The following is an 18,438-nucleotide window of genomic DNA, read 5'->3' as shown; positions in this document are numbered from 1 at the left end:
TCAGTCAATTTCCTGGTCTCCATGTGTTCCCACACTGGTGCAGAACTTTCTTAGAAGCTAACTGCTACACTGACCTGGATACCACCTGAATTATAGCAGGCTTCTGCTTCCCCAAATTGTTTTTGCCCATGTTTTCAGACTATCTTCTTTGCTTTTTCACACTTCTCCAATGACTGAAAATAAGATTCACAAGTTACACAGTGCTCTATCAGGCCTTACAGACCTAAATAAACATCCCCATCACTTTTGACAAGGCCTTCTCCCAGTTCCCTTACTGTCACAGAAATGGCTCTCACCACTGGTACAGACTTATTTCCCACACTGAGAATTTCTCTCAGTATTCTTTATGGCGTAGTTCAAGTTCACCATTCCATAAAATTTCTAGGGACTACACTAAACATGTATGACACAAACTGTGTATGAATAATTTAGCACATAAACTATAACCATACGCTGTACATACTATAACACTATGATCAGAAAGTCTTCTTTCTACATTTGGCATAAATGTTGCAGTGCTCATTCTGGCCAGAGAAACTGAGTGGTTGACTGAGGTGTTGTTCTAGGGCAGGCTGTCCTAGAAGACCAAGTAAACACGATCTACTATTATGACTAGTAATAATGCTGCCTGTTTGGGCTACTGTATTTTTCAACCATTTGGTATGCCATTAAATCAAGTTAGAAAAATCATGATCTGTGACTTTGTTTTTTAATTCTGAAGCCTTATATCAGACAGTTTACAAATCTGAACTAATGATATAGCCCCTCTAATCCTGCTGAGTTGGCAAAAGCATGATTACCAACCACCATATACAAGTAGTTCTACAGTTGCATTTCTGAATTCCTGTTTAAGACAACCTTGAATTATAACTTAGTCTGACTTTGTGAAGAATTAACAAGAAAAGTTTGTTAACACATCTTGTCACAGGGAATTTAAAAAGCATCTGATCTTAAAGATCATCTACAGAATGTGAGGTGCTAAATACGCTTTATTTGATGCTATACATAAACCACACTAAAATGCCTTTCATTAAAAGGCTAAATTTTAGATAGAGAATTTTAATTAAATTGGCATAGTTTATAAAACCAAAAAGATAAAGTGGACTTTGTCAGTGTATTTTCAATCCTTGCCTTAACAGGCTAATGAACACAACTTGAAACACATGTGACTCCTCCTCTGTTTATGAGACAGTGAAGGCACCTTTTCAGTATTTAAATATATTAATATAACCAGTTATAGAAATCTAAATATAAAACCAATCTCTTATAGGTTTTGAGAAGCAATGCACCATCTCCCTAAAAAGTTTAATATTCCTTATTCAAGTTCAATCATCTCTTTAGAATGGGAAAAATGATAGTACTTGTTGAACCGGAATTACTATCAAAATTAAAAAAGCTGACCATATTCGTTTAACCACAAACCAATCTTATTTAAATCAGGACTGTCCAAAAGAATTATTCCATCAGCCGTTCATGATCTGAATTCTAGTATATGAGTCAATTTAAATATGGTACACATAAAAAGTCATGAGACACTTCTGATTCATAATAAATAAGGCAGTGGCCAACTATTACTCATTGGTAGCTTTTTTGAGATAAGCTATCAAGTCTTCCCTCTCTCCCTTCTTCTTAATGCCAGCAAAGATCATCTTTGTTCCAGGGATGTACTTCTTGGGATTCTCCAAGTACTCCATCAGCGTCTCCTCTCCCCAGGTGATACCTAAACAAGGAAGGATATATTGTTAAGCGTGTCACACTCCTGAAACAGTGTTTACCATAGGTTACATTCATACAGTTTGTGCTTGTGTTAGTTAACAATTCCCGCTCTTACCTTTGTTCTTATTGGCATCTGTGTAAGAGAATCCAGGAGCCTGACCTGTCTTTCGTCCAAACAGACCATGGAGGTTTGGCCCAGTCTTGTGCTTGCCTCCCTTTTCCACAGTATGGCACTGGGCACACTTCTGAACAAAAATCTTCTTGCCCTTCTCAACATCACCCATTTTTAAATCTAAAAAGGAAAGATTCAGATTAGTAATATTTTCTCCAAGTACAGTAGATTCCAATCATCAACCCCAGTCACTGACACCAAACTTGAATAACAGGTTGAATTTTGTCTTACTTAGTTCACTTGCAACAGATTCTTTAATACCAAAAACACTATCTGGAAGAACTTCCTTGAAAAACACACCTCTGTGAATATCTCTGCATGCTCAGTCACTAAGTGTGTCTGATTCTTCATGACCCCATGGACTGTAGCCCACCAGGTTCCTCTGGCCATGGGATTTTCCAGGCAAGAATATTGGGTGGGCTTTTCCTCCTCCAGGGGAGCTTTCTGACCCAGGGATTGAACCCACATCTCTGGTGTCTCCTGCACTGGCAGCTGGATTCTTTACCACTGAACCACCTGGAAAGCCCCTCTGTGTGTATAAGTGCCAACTAAAACTTGGCACTTGCCATCAGCCTATACAAGGATTAAGGCACAAGTGGCTGCAGTCGCTGAACTTCAACACAATTCTGAAAGGATTTCAGGGTGGAGCAGGAATGAGGCACTCTGGGCTCTGAGTAAACTGGCAAAACTGGCCTTCAGCTAGATCTTTCCAGGTGAAGATTTTATGAGCCCAATTCTTCCATCTCCTTATTATCTAGAAAAGCACTAAAATCCTTAACGGTGGTACCTGTTCCTGCTGACTAGCAGCAAACCTCTGGTAAAAGTGGGTTTGACTTGTACAGTACTCCCATTCATGAAAATCATACAATACTGACATCCCCCCCCCCCAACCTCTTCAGAGCAGTTTCTCATCTTCTAGGACATACTCATCGTTTTGCCCCAAAGAAAACTTAACTCACAATTCTCATGTGCATTTTTTTCCCAGTTGACGTAAGTGATGAAAGGTTAGAGGTCAGGAAAGCAAAATGGGAATCTAGTTCAAAGCCATGTCAAAAGATGACACCAAGGTCACGCAAAGTCACAAATGCAATTAGGTTGAACTGCGATATTAAATCCAAGCCATCAAAATTCCAACTTTTAAGGCCTCATTATTTGTTCATACAATTTAAAGCCACTGCTCTCTAAACAGAAGACAAAATACATTTTTACAAAAAGGGAAATCTTTCTTGATTCAGTCCGCTCAGGTCACTCTAAATTGCTTTGCTGTGGGTAGGAGGTCAGCAGCCGGCTTCGCGGTCACCCAGGGACCCCCATCATCCAGCTCTGGGATCCCCGGAAGTGACCACGAGGTCATCCATCCAGGCTTGTTTCAAGGAGACTGTGATGAAACCTACCCCCTCGGACGTTCCTCAGCAGGTTAAGGAGGAAAATGACAGGTGGCCAATAAATGACTTACTGGAGGAGCAATCGTTTCTGCTCCTTTGGAAGGAGGACGTGAAGCGCTGCGTTTCATCCCCGCACTCCCGCCCTCACCTCGGAGGAAGTCTTGTCTACCACTGCCCCAGATCAGCAGTCCCTATAACGGAGAACCGGCGTCTGCGTAAGAATCGCGACCAAGCCGCCTCCGAGTTTTCAGAACCTTGACAGACCCTACTACCTAGTTGGGGTCTCAAGCCGTAGCCCACCCGGTTCTGGCCCGGAGCAGTCTAGCTGGGCGCCACTCCCTGCCAGCTCCCTCGCCCCCGCGCGCGGGCCTCAGTCCACCCGCGCGGCCCCTATGCAGGCGCACGCATTCGTGGCTCAGTTTCCCGCCTGCTGCGGCCTCCGCGCCCGGCGCTCACCGTTCTTTCTCTGTGCGCGACCGAGAAGTTCCCGCTCACAAGCCGAACGTCCCGCTTTCTAAGCCCAAGGACACGCCGGTACGTGCCTAAGTACCGGTGTTGGTGCAACCAAACTGGCTCCGCCCTCCGGTCCCCTGACGGGCGTCCCGGCGACCGGATACGCAGTGACGAAACCGCGCCTCATTGGCTCGGGTCTCCAGGGCTGAGTGCAGACTCTGGGCGCGCGCATGCCGACTAGCATGCTTGGGGGCTACCGCGTTGAGTGCCCTTCCTTTCCGGCCTTTCCTTCCTGGCAATTACGACAGGCCATTAGAGGTACGACACCGGGGTTGTGCCGGAAGGGGCTGTCAGAAGTCCTGGCCTTGGTGTGCGTGCGTATGCCGTCCGGGAGGGTGGAGCGGAGCCGAGTGGTGGGTAGATAGCGTTATCTTCTTGTAAGGTAACCAGTCTCGTGCTGGTTGACGTAATGCTCTTTGAGCTGTAGGTTTTGTCTGCTCGGAGGGAAACGATCGACTTGGACATACCAGAGGTCTCTTGGCTGTCATCCCTTCAGCTGGAGACTTTTATCCAGACTCGGTCGTATTTCCGCCGCTGGCGCGAGCTGCACCCAACAGAAATAGCCCGCAACCAGGAAGAGTTGGACACGAGCTCCTGACCTTGTTCTTGTTTCGCCTGCCCGCTGTAATTTTAAGTTATCTTCCAAATCGTCCCTTGATGGAGCCCTGAAGACTAGGGTAGCTGCTGCAGTTGAGGCAGAGACTGGATTATAGTTCTGGCCCCTCGCCTGCTGGCTTCTTTTTTACCACGTGCTTTTCTACATGTGCTTCTCGCGTTTGTGTGCAAAAAGAGCAAGGGATGTGTGCAACCAGAATCCAGAAAGAAACATTTTTACATGCCTAGCGAATCTTTGGAACTCTATAGAGGATTTGCATTCCATCTAACCTAGGTGAAGCTCATGTTCAAGCAAGCTGGTGTGGTTGGAGTCGTTAGAAATGCAAGGGACTTCTGGCGGTCCAGAAGTTAAGACTCCACGCTTCCAACGCCGGGAATGCGGTTGGATCCCTATTGGGAGGACTAAAATCCTACATGCCTGCACGGCAAGGCCAAAACCAACCAACCAACCAACCAAACAAACAAAAAACAGGTTTGATCACTACAGCTTCCAATAATCATACTTTTCCTCCACCACAAGCTCTCATTCAAGATATGCCCAGTTTTGTCACCGGGAAATTTCTCGACTCCTGTCCTTCAAATTCAGCCCCCGAGTTTGAATTTTTCCTCCTTTCCCATATTCTGTCAGACGGTGCTGTATTCATTTAGTCAAGTATTTATTGAATATATACTATTTGCCAGGCACTGTCTAGGACGGTGGAGTAAATCAGTGAGGACTTTTTCTCTGGCGGAGCTAATGTTCTAGCATCCTTCCTCCTCCCTCCAGTTAAGCCATAGATTGTTGTTTAGTTGCTCAGGTACTTGGGGCTCTTTTGGGACCACATGGACTGTAGCCTGCCAGGCATCTCTGTCCATGGGATTTCTCAGGCAAGAATACTGGAGTGGGTTGCCATTTCCTCCTCCAGGGTATCTTCCCTACCCATTCATTGAACCCCTCCTTCTTGGCAGGCAGATTCTCTACCACTGAGCTATCTGGGAAGCCCCAAGCAATAGATAGTAGTAGGTTAACCTAGATTATTACCTCAGACCCCTCTTAAACCACTGGTCCTGTAATTTCTTCTCCAGATCATCTATCTCCTTATATGAATATTTTTTTCTGTGTCCTGATTTCCCATTTTCCTGTCTTTAATCTCACACACTGCTGCCACAGAAGTGTGTGTAAAACAGAGAAGAAATCACAACACTTGAATATTCAAGACCTTTTGTGGCTTTTGGAGTGGACCAAGATAGTGTTTTAACTATAATACTGAAGTAGGCTCATTTGACTAGCTACCCAAGTTTTTGAAAAACCGAGCTCAGTTAACACCTTGCAAATTCAGTCCATACGTTTGAGGCCAAGTCCTAATGTTGCCACCCATATCTCTTCAAGGAATACTTGGGCCTTAAATAGGTATTTGCCCTAATTCAAATCTTATGTGTTTGTGGTATCAGAAGTTACTAGTCTTTGTTCAGTTGACTGATGGGGAGTAGCAACAATGTGCTGGTACTGCAGGCCGTGCAGAATTAGCAATACATCAAGTGGCTTAGTGAATTGATTGACATTTCAAATTTATTTCCATGAGGGGCAGAATAGAAAATCAGAAATCCTTAACACCTTTACCTAAGGAAATTGGGGATAAAGACTCTTGTCATTGAAAGTAGTAGGAAAATCAGAAAGCAAACGAGCAAAAATGAACACTTGGCACATTCCTGTAGTAGATACTATAACATTTGTGCTTAATATGCATGTATTCAGATTCTAAAGAGATTTATAGTGCTTATCATGTATTCAAGATACCAGAGAGAATTAGTTGAGAACAGTACTATTCTACAAGTTGCCCAGTTCCATATATGTATATCTATCTTTTCCTATTGTAGTGGCTGGTAAGGGGTGTAACTGCTGCTGCTGCTGCTAAGTCGCTTCAGTCGTGTCCGACTCTGTGCGACCCCAGAGATGGCAGCCCACCAGGCTCCTCCGTCCCTGGGGTTCTCCAGGCAAGAACACTGGAGTGGGTTGCCATTGCCTTCTCCCAAGGGGTATAACTATTATAAAACAAATGCCTTAGAATTCTCCTTCCAGCAGCACAATGGGTGATATATTTTTTTAAATGTTCATGATAAGAAAAAAATCTAGTAAAATACCACCCCCTCAATGGCACCCCACTCCACTACTCTTGCCTGGAAAATCCCATGGACGGAGGAGCCTGGTCGGCTGCAGTCCATGGGATCGCTAGGAGTCGGACAAGACTGAGCAATTTCACTTTCACTTTTCACTTTCATGCATTGGAGAAGTTGACTCTAGAGACACCTTGTGGAAGCTTGCTGAAGTGAAAGAGCCTTAGGCTTTAAGAGCATCTCTGCTGGCTCAGCATCTGCTGGCTCAGCATCTGCTGGCTCCTTCAATGGAGAAGTTGTGGGTTTCCTGGGTTGGGAAGATCCTCTGGAGAAGGAAATGGCAACCCACTCCAGTATTCTTGCCTGGGAAATCCCATAGACAGAGGACCCTGGCAGGCTACAGTCTGGGTTGTAAAAGATTTGGACATGATGTAGCCACTAAACAACTGCAGAATGGAAGTAAAGCTTATACAAAAGATGAGTAGTGGAGTAGGGAGGGGTCTCAGTTGGCTGAGACCCCTGCATAATGCTGAAGCACTTCAATCTAAAGGATAAAATAGTCTGCTCATTAGCAAAGGGAAGAACCAAATTAGTCTTATCTGGCTTGGTCTTGGGTACTGGATGGGAGGAAAAAGTATCCTCTGATAATTCATAACCACAGGTCTGCCCACATGGAGGTTTAAGGTTTGATTTATTTTATTACCTGCATGGTCTAAGGAACCTCTAGCAGAAAAATGAACAAAGTAGTTGTAGATAGGTGATGTGTTCTGGTGTCTGGCAAAAACAAACTCAGATCTCCAGAGAAATATCTCAATCAACCCAGGTTCCATATTTAAGAAATGCTGTGCATGAGATAATAATGAAAACCAACAAAGAGCAAAATTACAGCCACAAAGGGCCACAGGTGTTGGAATTATTAGATACTGTTGGAGAAGTAAAAACCTTACTGAAAAAGAGAGACCTCACATCACTATGGAAAGAAAGCAAACACATTTCTTACTGAATAAGCACAATATAAAATAGCTGTATATAGGTAATCTAGAAGAAACTACCAAATCAAAGTAAGACCTCACACAATTTATACAGCTAAACTAATTATAATGCTTTTATCTCATGCTGCTTTTAGCTAGCATATAAGATGAGGCTTTAGGGTCAGTAGTGCCCTGTTTTCCATTTGGCAGCACCATTGTCACGTTATTTGGATTAATGGTCACCTGTTTTCCACAGGAGGACTTGACATCACCGTTTGTGGCCAGATCCTTTAGTTAAGTTTTTATTTTTTCACATTATTTCGCCCTAAGTTCACTTGGGAATTTGTGGTAGCCATTTGTTTAATGAGTTGTCCTCATCCAAAAGAAAAATAAAACTTACTTTCCTGAGAAGTAAATGGTTACACCTGCATTAAGCTCCCAAGGTGAAGCTCTATCTACCGAGGTGTTTACATTTTTTGAGAGACCTATTTACATTCCAAATGGTTAGTGTGAGGATTTAGGTGGTTTAGATTTTCTTCCTTCCTCTTAGAAGATGGGAGAGAGGGGAAAGGTCTCTTTTTCCATTATGTGTTAGTCACTTCAGTCGTGTCCGATTCTTGGGACCCTGGACTGTAGCCTGCCAGGCACAGTCCATGGAATTCTCCAGGCAAGAATACAGAAGTGGGTTGCCATTTCCTTCTCCACTTTTTCCTTTGTAAACAGAGAAAATAAATTTTATTTACCTTTACAATGTATAATGTGAAATGATATTTGAAAACATTTAGATAAAGAAGGAAACAAAAACATGTGCAACAAACAAGGGATTATCAGAAATAATGTGGCAGATTTTAAAAAGACAAAAATAATTTCTGTAAATAAAAGTTAAAGTCACTGAAATAAACTTCATATATAGGGTGAGCTTTATACAAAATTCAAGGACAAGAAAGACTAAGCCATAGCTATAACTAAAGGAAAGGATAATGCCTACTGTGATTCTGAGAGGACAGGCTGGGAAATGGAATGAGGAGGAACATAGCATGTGAGTTCTTGATATTTTAGTGACTGGATTATAGATTAATTGATTTTTAAAAATATATAAAATAAGTATATGGGCTTCCCCAGTGCCTCAGTGGTAAAGAATCCGTCTGCAATGCAGGAGATGCAGGAGACTTGGGTTTGATCCTTGGGTCTGGAAGATCCCCTGGAGGAGGGCATAGCAACCCATTCCAGTATTTGTGCTTGAAAAATCCCACGGACAGCCTGGCAGGCTTCAGTCCATGGGGTTGCAAAGAGTCAGACATGACTGAAGCGACTAAGCGCGCACACACACACATACACACACACACAATAAGTAAATATGGCCAATCGTCCTGCATTAAAGACTCAAAAGATGGGCCACAAAGCACATTTTAAAAGCAGGTTTAAAGAAAAGGTACAAATGAGAGAATTAATGAAATGGAAGGTAAATACAAAGTAATTACTAAATGTAATTTAGAGAACAAATGGTAGAATATATAAAAGAGAAATTAGAAAAGTTAAGACATAAGAAAAAAAAAAAAGACATAAGAAAGATAGTATAAGGAGGTCTATTTAGAGTTTCAGAAGACTAAAATAGAGAAAATTAGGGAGAGGCCTGTGTTTGAAAATATAAATCTGGGAATTTTCCAAAACTGATGTAAGACATGAGTCTCAGATTCAGAAAGCACATGAATGCAAACAGGATAAACAAAATCAGCATTAAGACCTGGTGATGGAACATCAGAACTTTCTAGACAAAAAGAAGTATTTAAAATAGATGTAAAAGAGAGATTATCTACTTAAGAAAATTACAAATAGATATATATCACATCTCTCAATAGCAACAGTGGAAACCAGAAGTCAGTAGAGTAACTGAAGAGCAAACTCTTAGAGTCACTGTCCAGTCCTGCCCACCCCACCCCCCCTTACACCCCAACTTCTTTGCCTTGTTGTTCGGTTGCTAAGTCATGTCTGACTCTTCGTGATCCCATGGACTGTATAGCCCACCAGGCTCCTCAGTCCATGAGATTTACCAGGCAAGAATACTGGAGTGGGGTCCCCTTTCCTTCTCCAGGGGCTCTTCCCGGATTAGGGATCAAACCTGCATTGGCAAATGGATTCTTTATCACGGAGCCACCAGGGAAGCCCATCCCCCTCACCTTAGGCATACCCCAATATGTTTACATGTCAGAAGATATGGAGAATCTTGTGATTAAGTCATGTGATTGACTTTCTTGCCCCCAGTTTTCCCCAACGTTATTTTACCATGTGACTTTTTGCTTCCCACAATACCTAATTTAATGAATATAACTAGTGCTACAGAATAAAATTTGGAAAAAATTCCATTCCATAATTTTAGCCCAGAATAGTTTTAAAGAGGGTGTAACCAAATGACATATTGGTCATGAAACAAAAACAAATATTAAATCTCAAAAATACACTCAGAAATTCCTCATGAACTTTCCATGGTAAACTGTCTAAAACATAGCTCTTGGCATATTATCAATAAATGAGTTTATTCCATTTAGCAGTCATATAAACTCTTGGTAGACACCTTCTAAAAATCATATTTGGCTTTAGAATAATAGATATCAAGCCATCTGCTGTGGTCTGAATGTTTGTATCCCCCTCCCTGAAAATTTATGTATTTAAATCCTAACCCCCAAGATTATTAGGAGGTGGGAGTCTTTGGCATGTGATTAGTTTCTGCCTGCAATACAGGAGACCCCAGTTCGACTCCTGGGTTGGAAAGATCCAATTGAGAAGGGATAGGCTACCCACTCCAGTAGTTTTGGTCTTCCCTGGTGGCTCAGTTGGTAAAGAATCTGCCTGCAATGCAGGAGACCTGGGTTCGATCCCTGGGTTGGGAAGATCCCCTGGAGAAGGGAAAGGCTATCCATTCCAGTTCTGGCCTGGAGAATTCCACAGACTGTATAGACCACGGGGTCGCAAAGAGTCGGATAGGACTCAGCGACTTTCACTTTAGTTTATGAAGGCAGAACCTTCATGAATGGGGTTAGTGCCCTCAAAAGAAGCCCAGAGAGATAGATCCCTTGCTTCTTTTATCAAGTGAGGTTGTGGTGAGAAGATGGCGGTCAGTGAGGAAGCAGAGCCTCACCGGACACCAAACCTGCCAGCGCCGTGACCTGGACTTCCCCGCCTCCAGAACCGTGAGAATGATGTTTGTTGTTTACATAAGCCACCGAGTTCGTGGTATGTTGTCATAGCAGCCCAAACAGACTAAGACACCATCCTTTCTTGCCATAGAGTTCATCAGTTACTAATTAAAACCATTTCTAGATCTTTGCAATAAAATCATTTTTTCTTCATAAAAGAAATGGTTGTTTCTCTATCAGAAGGTGAAAGGAAAAGAAACATCCAACTTAGAATGTGTGCGCATGCAGAGCATTTTGAGTTTTGTCTTTTCCACTAACTTATTTTGTCCACGTGTTTACACAAAGGAACAGGGCCCACGTATTTATTAAGGTAATGTAGTTTGTAGAGCTGTCAGTCCCTCAGTTAACTGGGCTTTTGAATTTTGTCTTTGTACCTAGTGTTATTTTATACAAACATTTACCTACACAGGGACAGTGTCCATATATTTATTTTATTAAGGTACTACTGTAGTTTGTATAGACGTTTGTCGATTATCGGGAATTTGAGTTTTTTTCAAATATTTTTTGTAAAATTTTGTCATACACATTGTTTATTATGATTTTGGAAATATTCCTTGGCATATAATTTGAAAATGAGATTAAAGACTATAAATTTTTCTGGTTCTATTTTATTGTCAAATTGTTAAACTTTTGAAGAAGTCAGAACATCACCTTTTCTGGGTTCTTCTGATCAGACCCTAACTTAAATACCTGAAAACATAAACCTCATTAACAAGCTCATTATGCCTTCTCCAAAAAACAGAATCCAGCAATGAGGAAGAAATTCTGTTATATTTTTTCTTTTCTTGCTAGAAGCTGGGTTTTGAAGGGAAGGATGAATAGCTCAATTATAGAAATAATAGGAATTATGGCCATAGAATTGATGTTTCTTCCCCAAGTGCTCTTTATCCCTGAGGTCTTTATAGTCTTCTAGAACTGATTTATGGAAACGTTTTTGTGCACCAGTTTTTGAAAAAGCGTTCTTAAGCTCCAGCAGGTCCGTTTGAGGTTTGGCCACTCCAGCTCTAGGAATCCAACCCAGGATAGGTTTTGTTTCTTCATCATCCTCCATATTCAAGGTCAACTGTTCTGGCTTACTTAAAAAGTGTTCAAAATCAAAAGTTTTCAGGTCTGGTTTACTTTGTAAAATACCAGGCTTACTAAGGCTAACAGGATTTTGGTACACATTATACTGATTTAAATGTTCATAGGGAATGTAATGATCTGGGTTACAGTAAGGTATAAGTTGGGGTTTTAATGACAGCTGTCTCCAGTACAAATCTTCTGTCTTTTTAGTATCTGTGATTTTTGGAAATGGTTTTATGTCGTAAGTATTAGCCAGATCTTTTGTTGGGTAACAGGATGGGAGTGCATAGGTAGATAGCAAGCTTTGTTCTTCCTTAATCTTTTCTTCAATCTCCTGGTTTTTATGTGTCACATCTGCAGGTATGTTATCACTCAGAGCCATCATTTCTGTAGAACTGGGCACAAAGGTATGAAAAGTACACAGAACTCTAGGGGTACAGTCTGGGCAGGAAGATGGTCTTTGCTCAAGAATAGCCTCCAGAGGACGTTGGTTCTGAATCAGTCGGGCAATTCGTCCTTCCAAGGGTCTGGTGGGCTTTAAGGCAGGATGGACTTTTTCTTGCTGTGGTGGTAGGATAAAAAAGAGAAAATGAACTAATTAATAGATCTAGCATTGTCAGGATATTGCCACAAATGGCAGGTCAAAACCCACACCCATTTTCACTATCTGAGCAAACACAGGATGGGTTGGAGTAAACACTGCAATGTTTACTGATATTTGTTTAAAGACATTGAAATTTGGGTCCTAATAAACACGTCTTTATAAGGAAAGGGCACATTTTTACTTGGCTATAGAGAAATTTTTCCATGTAGGAACTCTTTGCTTTCAGACTTTCCAAGATATAAAAGAACCTATTGGAATGAAACAGGTCATATTTTATGATGATGTCTGTCACCAACACAGATGATGTTAATTAAAATTTACGTGCAATTATTTAAATCTCAGCCAAAGCCTTCTTTATTAGACTCAGGCAAGGGTTTTTAAACCTTGGTTGGTTGACTCAGAATCAGCTTCTGAATTAGCAGAAAATAAGATTCCCAAGCTTGGTCCTCTGAGATTGTGATGCAGAGGGTCTGCAGTAGGGCTTAGGAATCTGTTCTCTTAATAAGCATCTCGAGTGATGCTAAGGCCAGTGATATGCTATGCTTGGAGAAACACTGGTCTGACAGGGGTTTGTCATAGCTGTGCTTCTTTTTTGAGATGTTTGACAGATATTGTGAACTTAATCATGTCTGGTAACTGCAAAAGCAATGAGTATGTTGAAGGGGTTATTAATAGATATATGACTGGGGGGAGGGATGAGGAAGAGGGAGGAGTTGACTTGGAAGGGGCATGAAGGGACTTTCTGGGAGGATGGTAATGTTGAATATATTGATAGAGGTTTGGGTTACAAAGGTGTATGCATTTGTCAAAACTTATGGACTGTACACTTAAGGTTTGTGTAATTGTAATGAATGTATGTGAAGTGAAGTGAAAGTCACTGAGTTGTGTCCGACCCTTTGCGACCCCATGGACTATACAGTCCATGGAATTCTCCAGGCCAGAATACTGGAGTGGGTAGCCTATCCCTTCTCCATTGGATCTTCCCAACCCAGGAGTTGAACTGGGGTCTTCTGCATTGCAGGAGGATTCTTTACCAACTGAGCTATCACCTTAAAAGAAAAAATTAAGTCCAATTAATGGTATGCATTTTTGAGGTTTTCTATTGGCTCAGGGGTAAAGAATCTGCCTGCAATGCAGGAGGAGACTCGGGTTTGATCTCTGGGTCAAGAAGATCCCCTGGAGAAGGGCATGGTGACCCACTCCAGTGCTCTTGCCTGGAAAAATCCCATGGACAGAGGAGTCTGGCAGGCTACAGTCCATGGGGTCCCAACAAGTCGACTGAGCACACATGCACACACACACACACACACACACACACACATGCTGAATGTTTAGGATTAAGTGTAAATCTGTGATTTACATGGAAATGCAGAAAAAATAAAGTGAATTTATCGATGTTTGGAGTGATGGCAAGATAGATAGATGTGTGATAAAATAAGTATAGTAAAATGCTACGGTAAAATCTAGACCATGGGTATACAGGTCTTAACTGTAAAATTATTTAGACTTTTCTATATGTTAACATTGAACATTTGAACATTTTTATAATCTGTTTAAGAAAGAAAACTAAAAACGAATGTGTGACAATGATGGAATTGATAGCAAAGATAAAAATAAGAATGGTGAAAATATAACTCTAGTTTGGAATTAGAAAAAAAAAAAGGACTTGGGAACAGCTTTTTGAAACCTAATCTGTTCATAGTTGGAAGAGTTTCCATACTGTTATCAACAAATTTGTTATTTCCTTTAACTAATCAGGTTTGAGTAGATACTATGAAAACAAGAAAAAAATTCCTTTGAAATACACTGTTAAATTTATAAACAAAAAAGTATATATCTTACTTTGATGGTATCCTTATATGTGAGAAGCAGCCTTTATACCTTTACTTTATTCTACAACAAAATATTTCATACACATATTTATCACCAGTAAAACATGCTTTCTCAGACTCTATTATTTATATTTTAATTAGAAACCAGAAAGAGTCACTTAAACTTTCTTTTAAACTTCCAACTATTTAAGACATATTTTATCTTGTTATTAATAAAAAATTTAGGTGTTATTTACATGTATGATAATTTTGCATATAATATACTTGACAAACATCCTTTGTATAACTGTACATGTATTTCCTTGTAAAAATGATAAAGCTGCTTCCTGAGGGACTGGACTCTACGGGCTTAAATCTGGAAATCTGGACGGCTGTTGAACACACCTGACAACGTCACAGTATATGTATAGTCTTCTCTAGCCTTAGAGAATGTTTGTTACAGGTAAAACATAGAGAAAATTAAAAACCTTTTAGTGAATTATAAGGCACAGTCTGTGGAACTACTTCTAGTGTTATGATTTATTATATCACCCTGAGAAATACTGAAGCTATATAAAATAAATTTGATCATTCAGTCTAAAAAGAGTTCATGTTGAAATACCTTAACATTGTTTCTTAGGTGTCTTTCCAGAACCTACATCTTTGGAAATATTAATCTTGTTTAAAAAACTGAGTTTTAGAGGATAAAATTTAGGTCCAAATCAAACAACATAAATGTATCCTATTAGGTCATTTTATTTCACTTGCATAATTAAGCTAAGAAATTATAACTTCTATCACTAAAGGGCTTGATCATTTCTTTTAGGACATTTCACATAATCAATTAAGAAATCTCTTGTTATTTGCAGAGAATTTATTGGCTTTTGTTTGTAATTCAGCCAACTCTCAATGATTGTGGATATCAGGAGGAAGCCTTTATCTCTTCAGCAGCAGTGAAAGTGTACAAGATATAAAATATGCAAAGATTCACAGAATTTATTAAGAACCACATTTATTACTAGGTAAATGTTCATAAACGAATTCCTTTGTAAATTTTAGCAACAGTAGCATAGTAGAAAATCTGTAAAACAAAATAAAACAAAAATAACCCAGTACTGTGATGAAGAAAGGACTTGCCAGCTAGTGCTAGTGGTAAAGAACCTGCCTGTCAGTGCAGGAGACATAATTAGACATGGGTTTGATCCCTGGGTCTGGAAGTCCCCTGAAAGAGGGCACGGCAACCCATTCCAGTATTCCTGCCTGGAGAATCCCATAGACAGAGGAGCCTGGCAGGCTGCAGTTCACAGGGCCGCAAAAAGTCTGACACAAATGAAGTGATGTAGCATGCACCCATGTGATGAAGATAAGAAAACCTGCTTGTTCTTCAAAACAGTGGACAAGTTCGAATCAATTCAGAATTAACTTCTGAACTGAGTTAAATTTTCCCTTTGCTGGCTTGGTCACTAATATTCAGGAAGCAAATAAAAAGTGAGTAAAGCAAGGAGCCCAGAACCTAGATGTGTGCGTGCATGTGTGCTCAGACACACCAGGCGCGTCTGACTCTTTGGGACCCTGTGGACTGTAGCCTGTCAGGCTCCTTTTTTAATGGGATCCTCCAGGCAAGAATACTGGAGTGGGTTGCCATGACCTCCTCCAGGGGACCTTCCTAACACAGTGATTGCACCTGCGTCTCCTGCATTGCAGGTGGATTCTTTACCCCCTGAGCCACCTGGGAAGCCCCCAAATCTAGACACTTTCCCCCTAAATAACTGAGAGTTGACTGCAATTACTTACAGGCTCTGGGTCAAATCCTATCTGTCCAGTTAACTCTGCTACCTCCTTTTCATGGTAATCATCCAGTTCAAGGGGATTCATGGGCCCCAGACCTTAATGGAAACATCACATCTTATTATTTTGTTAAAGTAAATGAAGAATGCTATGTAAATTTAGACCTTTTCATAGAAACACTTACCTGTTCCCCTTTGTAATATAATTAGAAATGATAAAAAATGAAAACAAACTTAACTTTCCAATTACCCTCTAAGAGGAACTTACCACCCACCTTATTCTGATTGCTACTTAGATTAAGAAAACGGGGAAATATTAGAAGATAAAGCTGTAATAGCACTTGTTAAATATTCTAAGTTTGTTCTTTTTACTCATTAAAGTGAACTCATACCTGTAAAATCATGATTATATGAAGTGATCCAGTGGGACTTCTCGAGATTTCTTTGTATGTTGACTTCTTTTAGAGAAGTAATAGGGTCCCATGAATTTAAAGAAGTGTTAGGAGCGAAGGTTTTAGGTGGTTTTGGGTAGAACACTGGCTTGTTTTTCTCAACACATTTAGGAAGCTAGAATATGAGTATAAAAGGTCATTGCTGTTAGAAAAGATCATAATACTTTTCCTTCATTAATTACTAAAATTCTGCAACTGTAACCTAAACTGTATTTAGAGTTAAACACAGTATTTTTATCAAAGGAGGTCTTTTTGAAAATTCCTTTACTTTAGCAGGGCGTCTGAAAGTATACTTTGGAGAAATGCAATGAAATTTTATTAGAGAAATAAAGGACTCTGAGGTACAGCCAAAATTGTGTGCCTCCTACTTCTCCTTCCCTGCCTAAAATGACACCATATGATATCATTTATGAATTTCTGATGAAGGCTAACTCACTGAAATTCAAATAAAAATTTCATTCTGTAGACATAACTGCTTTTCAAATAGAGTTTTATATTTTCAAAAGGAGGAATGCACATAAAAGTGAATGAATGGGTTTCACTGTAGTCTTTTTGTTTACTTAGAAATTCACATTTTCTCAGATTGATGATTCTCAATACATATTTACAGAGCACCTACATGTGTAAGGTAGTGGCAGACACACAGGTGGATCAGAAACAAATCTTGTCATCGAGGAGTACACTGGCTAGAAGGGGAGATAAGGCGTGAACATAAATGACTATAAGATGGACACTAACTCTTTGCTACAGGAGAAGTCAAGACAAAATAATTTGGAAGTTCAGAGGAGGGAGAAATTGATTCCAGCCGAGTAGGGAAGTGGTGCTGGAAGCACAGGGTGGGAGGCGACAAGAGACCATGTTAGGTGACACCACAGAAAGTAGGGCTTGAGTGGCATGCAGAGGCGGAGAGGCTAAAGGAACTGCAAGGGCAGAGACGGGGTGGTGCGGGGAAGTATGGAATAAATACTTCTTGAACCTTGCGAACTTGTCCTTACGGCCAGGCCCACCCTTAACACTTGCAGGTCCTGGGATTTTAGTACAATGAGAGTCCACATTCCATTAGTCTAAATAGTTCAATTTGTAAATCAAGCAAATAAACTGGCAAGTAAGTATGTTTCACTCTCCTACCTTGATAAGATACTTTCATAACAACCTGGAAGACCAGGTTCAAATTTAGACTTCTTAGACTATTCCAAGTCTTCTTAGGCTGTCCCAAGTATTGCACTGGGTGGGACATGGTGGTTCAGAAAGAGCCAACTGCTAGCCCCTGGCCCGACTGCTTTCGTACCTCACCTTCTTACCCCCACTTCCATCCCAAACTATGAGGTGCCTTTTATATGAGGGTACCTATCCCTTAAGTTCAAGTTCAATATACCTATTACTGCCCCTTCCAGCACACAGCCACCTCTTGGCCACCTGTCTGGCCTAGAGGGATATACTAGCTTGGCAGCACTGTCAACCCCTGGGAGGATGGACCTGGGGAAGAGACCCCATAAAGGGCCTGAAACTGGGTTCAAAGACACTTGTCAGGGAACGTACAGTCCAGCATCAATCTGGGGCAAGAGACTGGGGAGCACAGGTTCAGATGGACACACCCTCTTGTTCTCATAAACTTTCTGCCCCACAAGGAGGGGCACAGTTAGCCAGAGCTGGGCCTTATAAAGCACAGGCATTCTAAAGTTCCTGGGCCTAAGGGCTGCTGCTCACCACAACCCTGTGAGGTTGGAGGGAACCCCATTTCCATACCTAAAGTAGTCATGATAAAAGTCACTTGGTAAAAATCTGTCTCAAGAAGTATTAAATAACCAGCTCTATAAACCTTTCATGATTATGTGGCCTGCTTATCCAGGGCTAAATAAAGCCCTCTTTATTTCTTTATCATGATTTTCAAAGTTCAAATCTTGTTCTGAGGGGCAAGATTAATTCTGTGTTTTAATCTGGCCCAAAGAATTGATGCTTTTGAATTGTGGTGCTGGAGAAGACTCTTGAGAGTCCCTTGGATTGCAAGGAGATCAAACCAATCAATCCTAAAGGATATCAACCCCAAATACTAACTGGA

At 40.9% G+C, this 18,438-nt stretch overlaps 2 protein-coding genes across 7 annotated transcripts in view; both read right to left on the bottom strand.

The window, feature by feature from the left end:
- Positions 1-971: 971 nt before the first annotated feature.
- CYCS (cytochrome c, somatic) lies at positions 972-3,850 on the bottom strand. 3 transcript variants are annotated; one of them, XM_059885514.1, is made up of 4 exons: positions 3,730-3,844; positions 3,345-3,464; positions 1,832-2,008; positions 972-1,720 (listed from the first exon to the last, which is right to left on the bottom strand). In XM_059885514.1, exons 3-4 carry the CDS (start codon positions 1,998-2,000, stop codon positions 1,572-1,574), a joined length of 318 nt encoding a protein of 105 aa, XP_059741497.1. In that variant the 5' UTR covers positions 2,001-2,008; positions 3,345-3,464; positions 3,730-3,844; the 3' UTR covers positions 972-1,571.
- Positions 3,851-11,412: 7,562 nt separating this feature from the next.
- C4H7orf31 (chromosome 4 C7orf31 homolog) overlaps positions 11,413-18,438 on the bottom strand; it is a 40,297-nt gene continuing 33,271 nt past the window's right edge. For all 4 annotated transcript variants that reach the window (XM_024991098.2, XM_059885894.1, XM_059885893.1 and 1 more), the window contains 3 exons: positions 16,320-16,494; positions 15,935-16,026; positions 11,413-12,287 (listed from right to left, as the gene is read on the bottom strand). In XM_024991098.2, the coding sequence (XP_024846866.1) occupies positions 11,484-12,287; positions 15,935-16,026; positions 16,320-16,494 (1,071 nt within the window). In that variant the 3' untranslated portion in view covers positions 11,413-11,483. The remainder of the gene's footprint in view (positions 12,288-15,934; positions 16,027-16,319; positions 16,495-18,438) is intronic.

The sequence above is a fragment of the Bos taurus genome, chromosome 4 (genome assembly GCF_002263795.3).
Source record: "Bos taurus isolate L1 Dominette 01449 registration number 42190680 breed Hereford chromosome 4, ARS-UCD2.0, whole genome shotgun sequence".
NCBI lineage: Eukaryota > Metazoa > Chordata > Mammalia > Artiodactyla > Bovidae > Bos > Bos taurus.
Note: the sequence above shows the minus strand (reverse complement) of the source record. Positions and strands in the feature narration are given on the sequence as shown.

What these genes read in the sequence shown, in the direction of transcription:
- CYCS (XM_059885514.1), bottom strand. Translation starts at nt 2,000, where the DNA reads ATGGGTGATGTTGAGAAGGGCAAGAAGATTTTTGTTCAGAAGTGTGCC. An exon ending in AGATGCCAATAAGAACAAAG is followed by an intron (nt 1,721 to 1,831) that starts GTAAGAGCGGGA and finishes TTCCTTGTTTAG; the next exon opens with GTATCACCTGGGGAGAGGAG.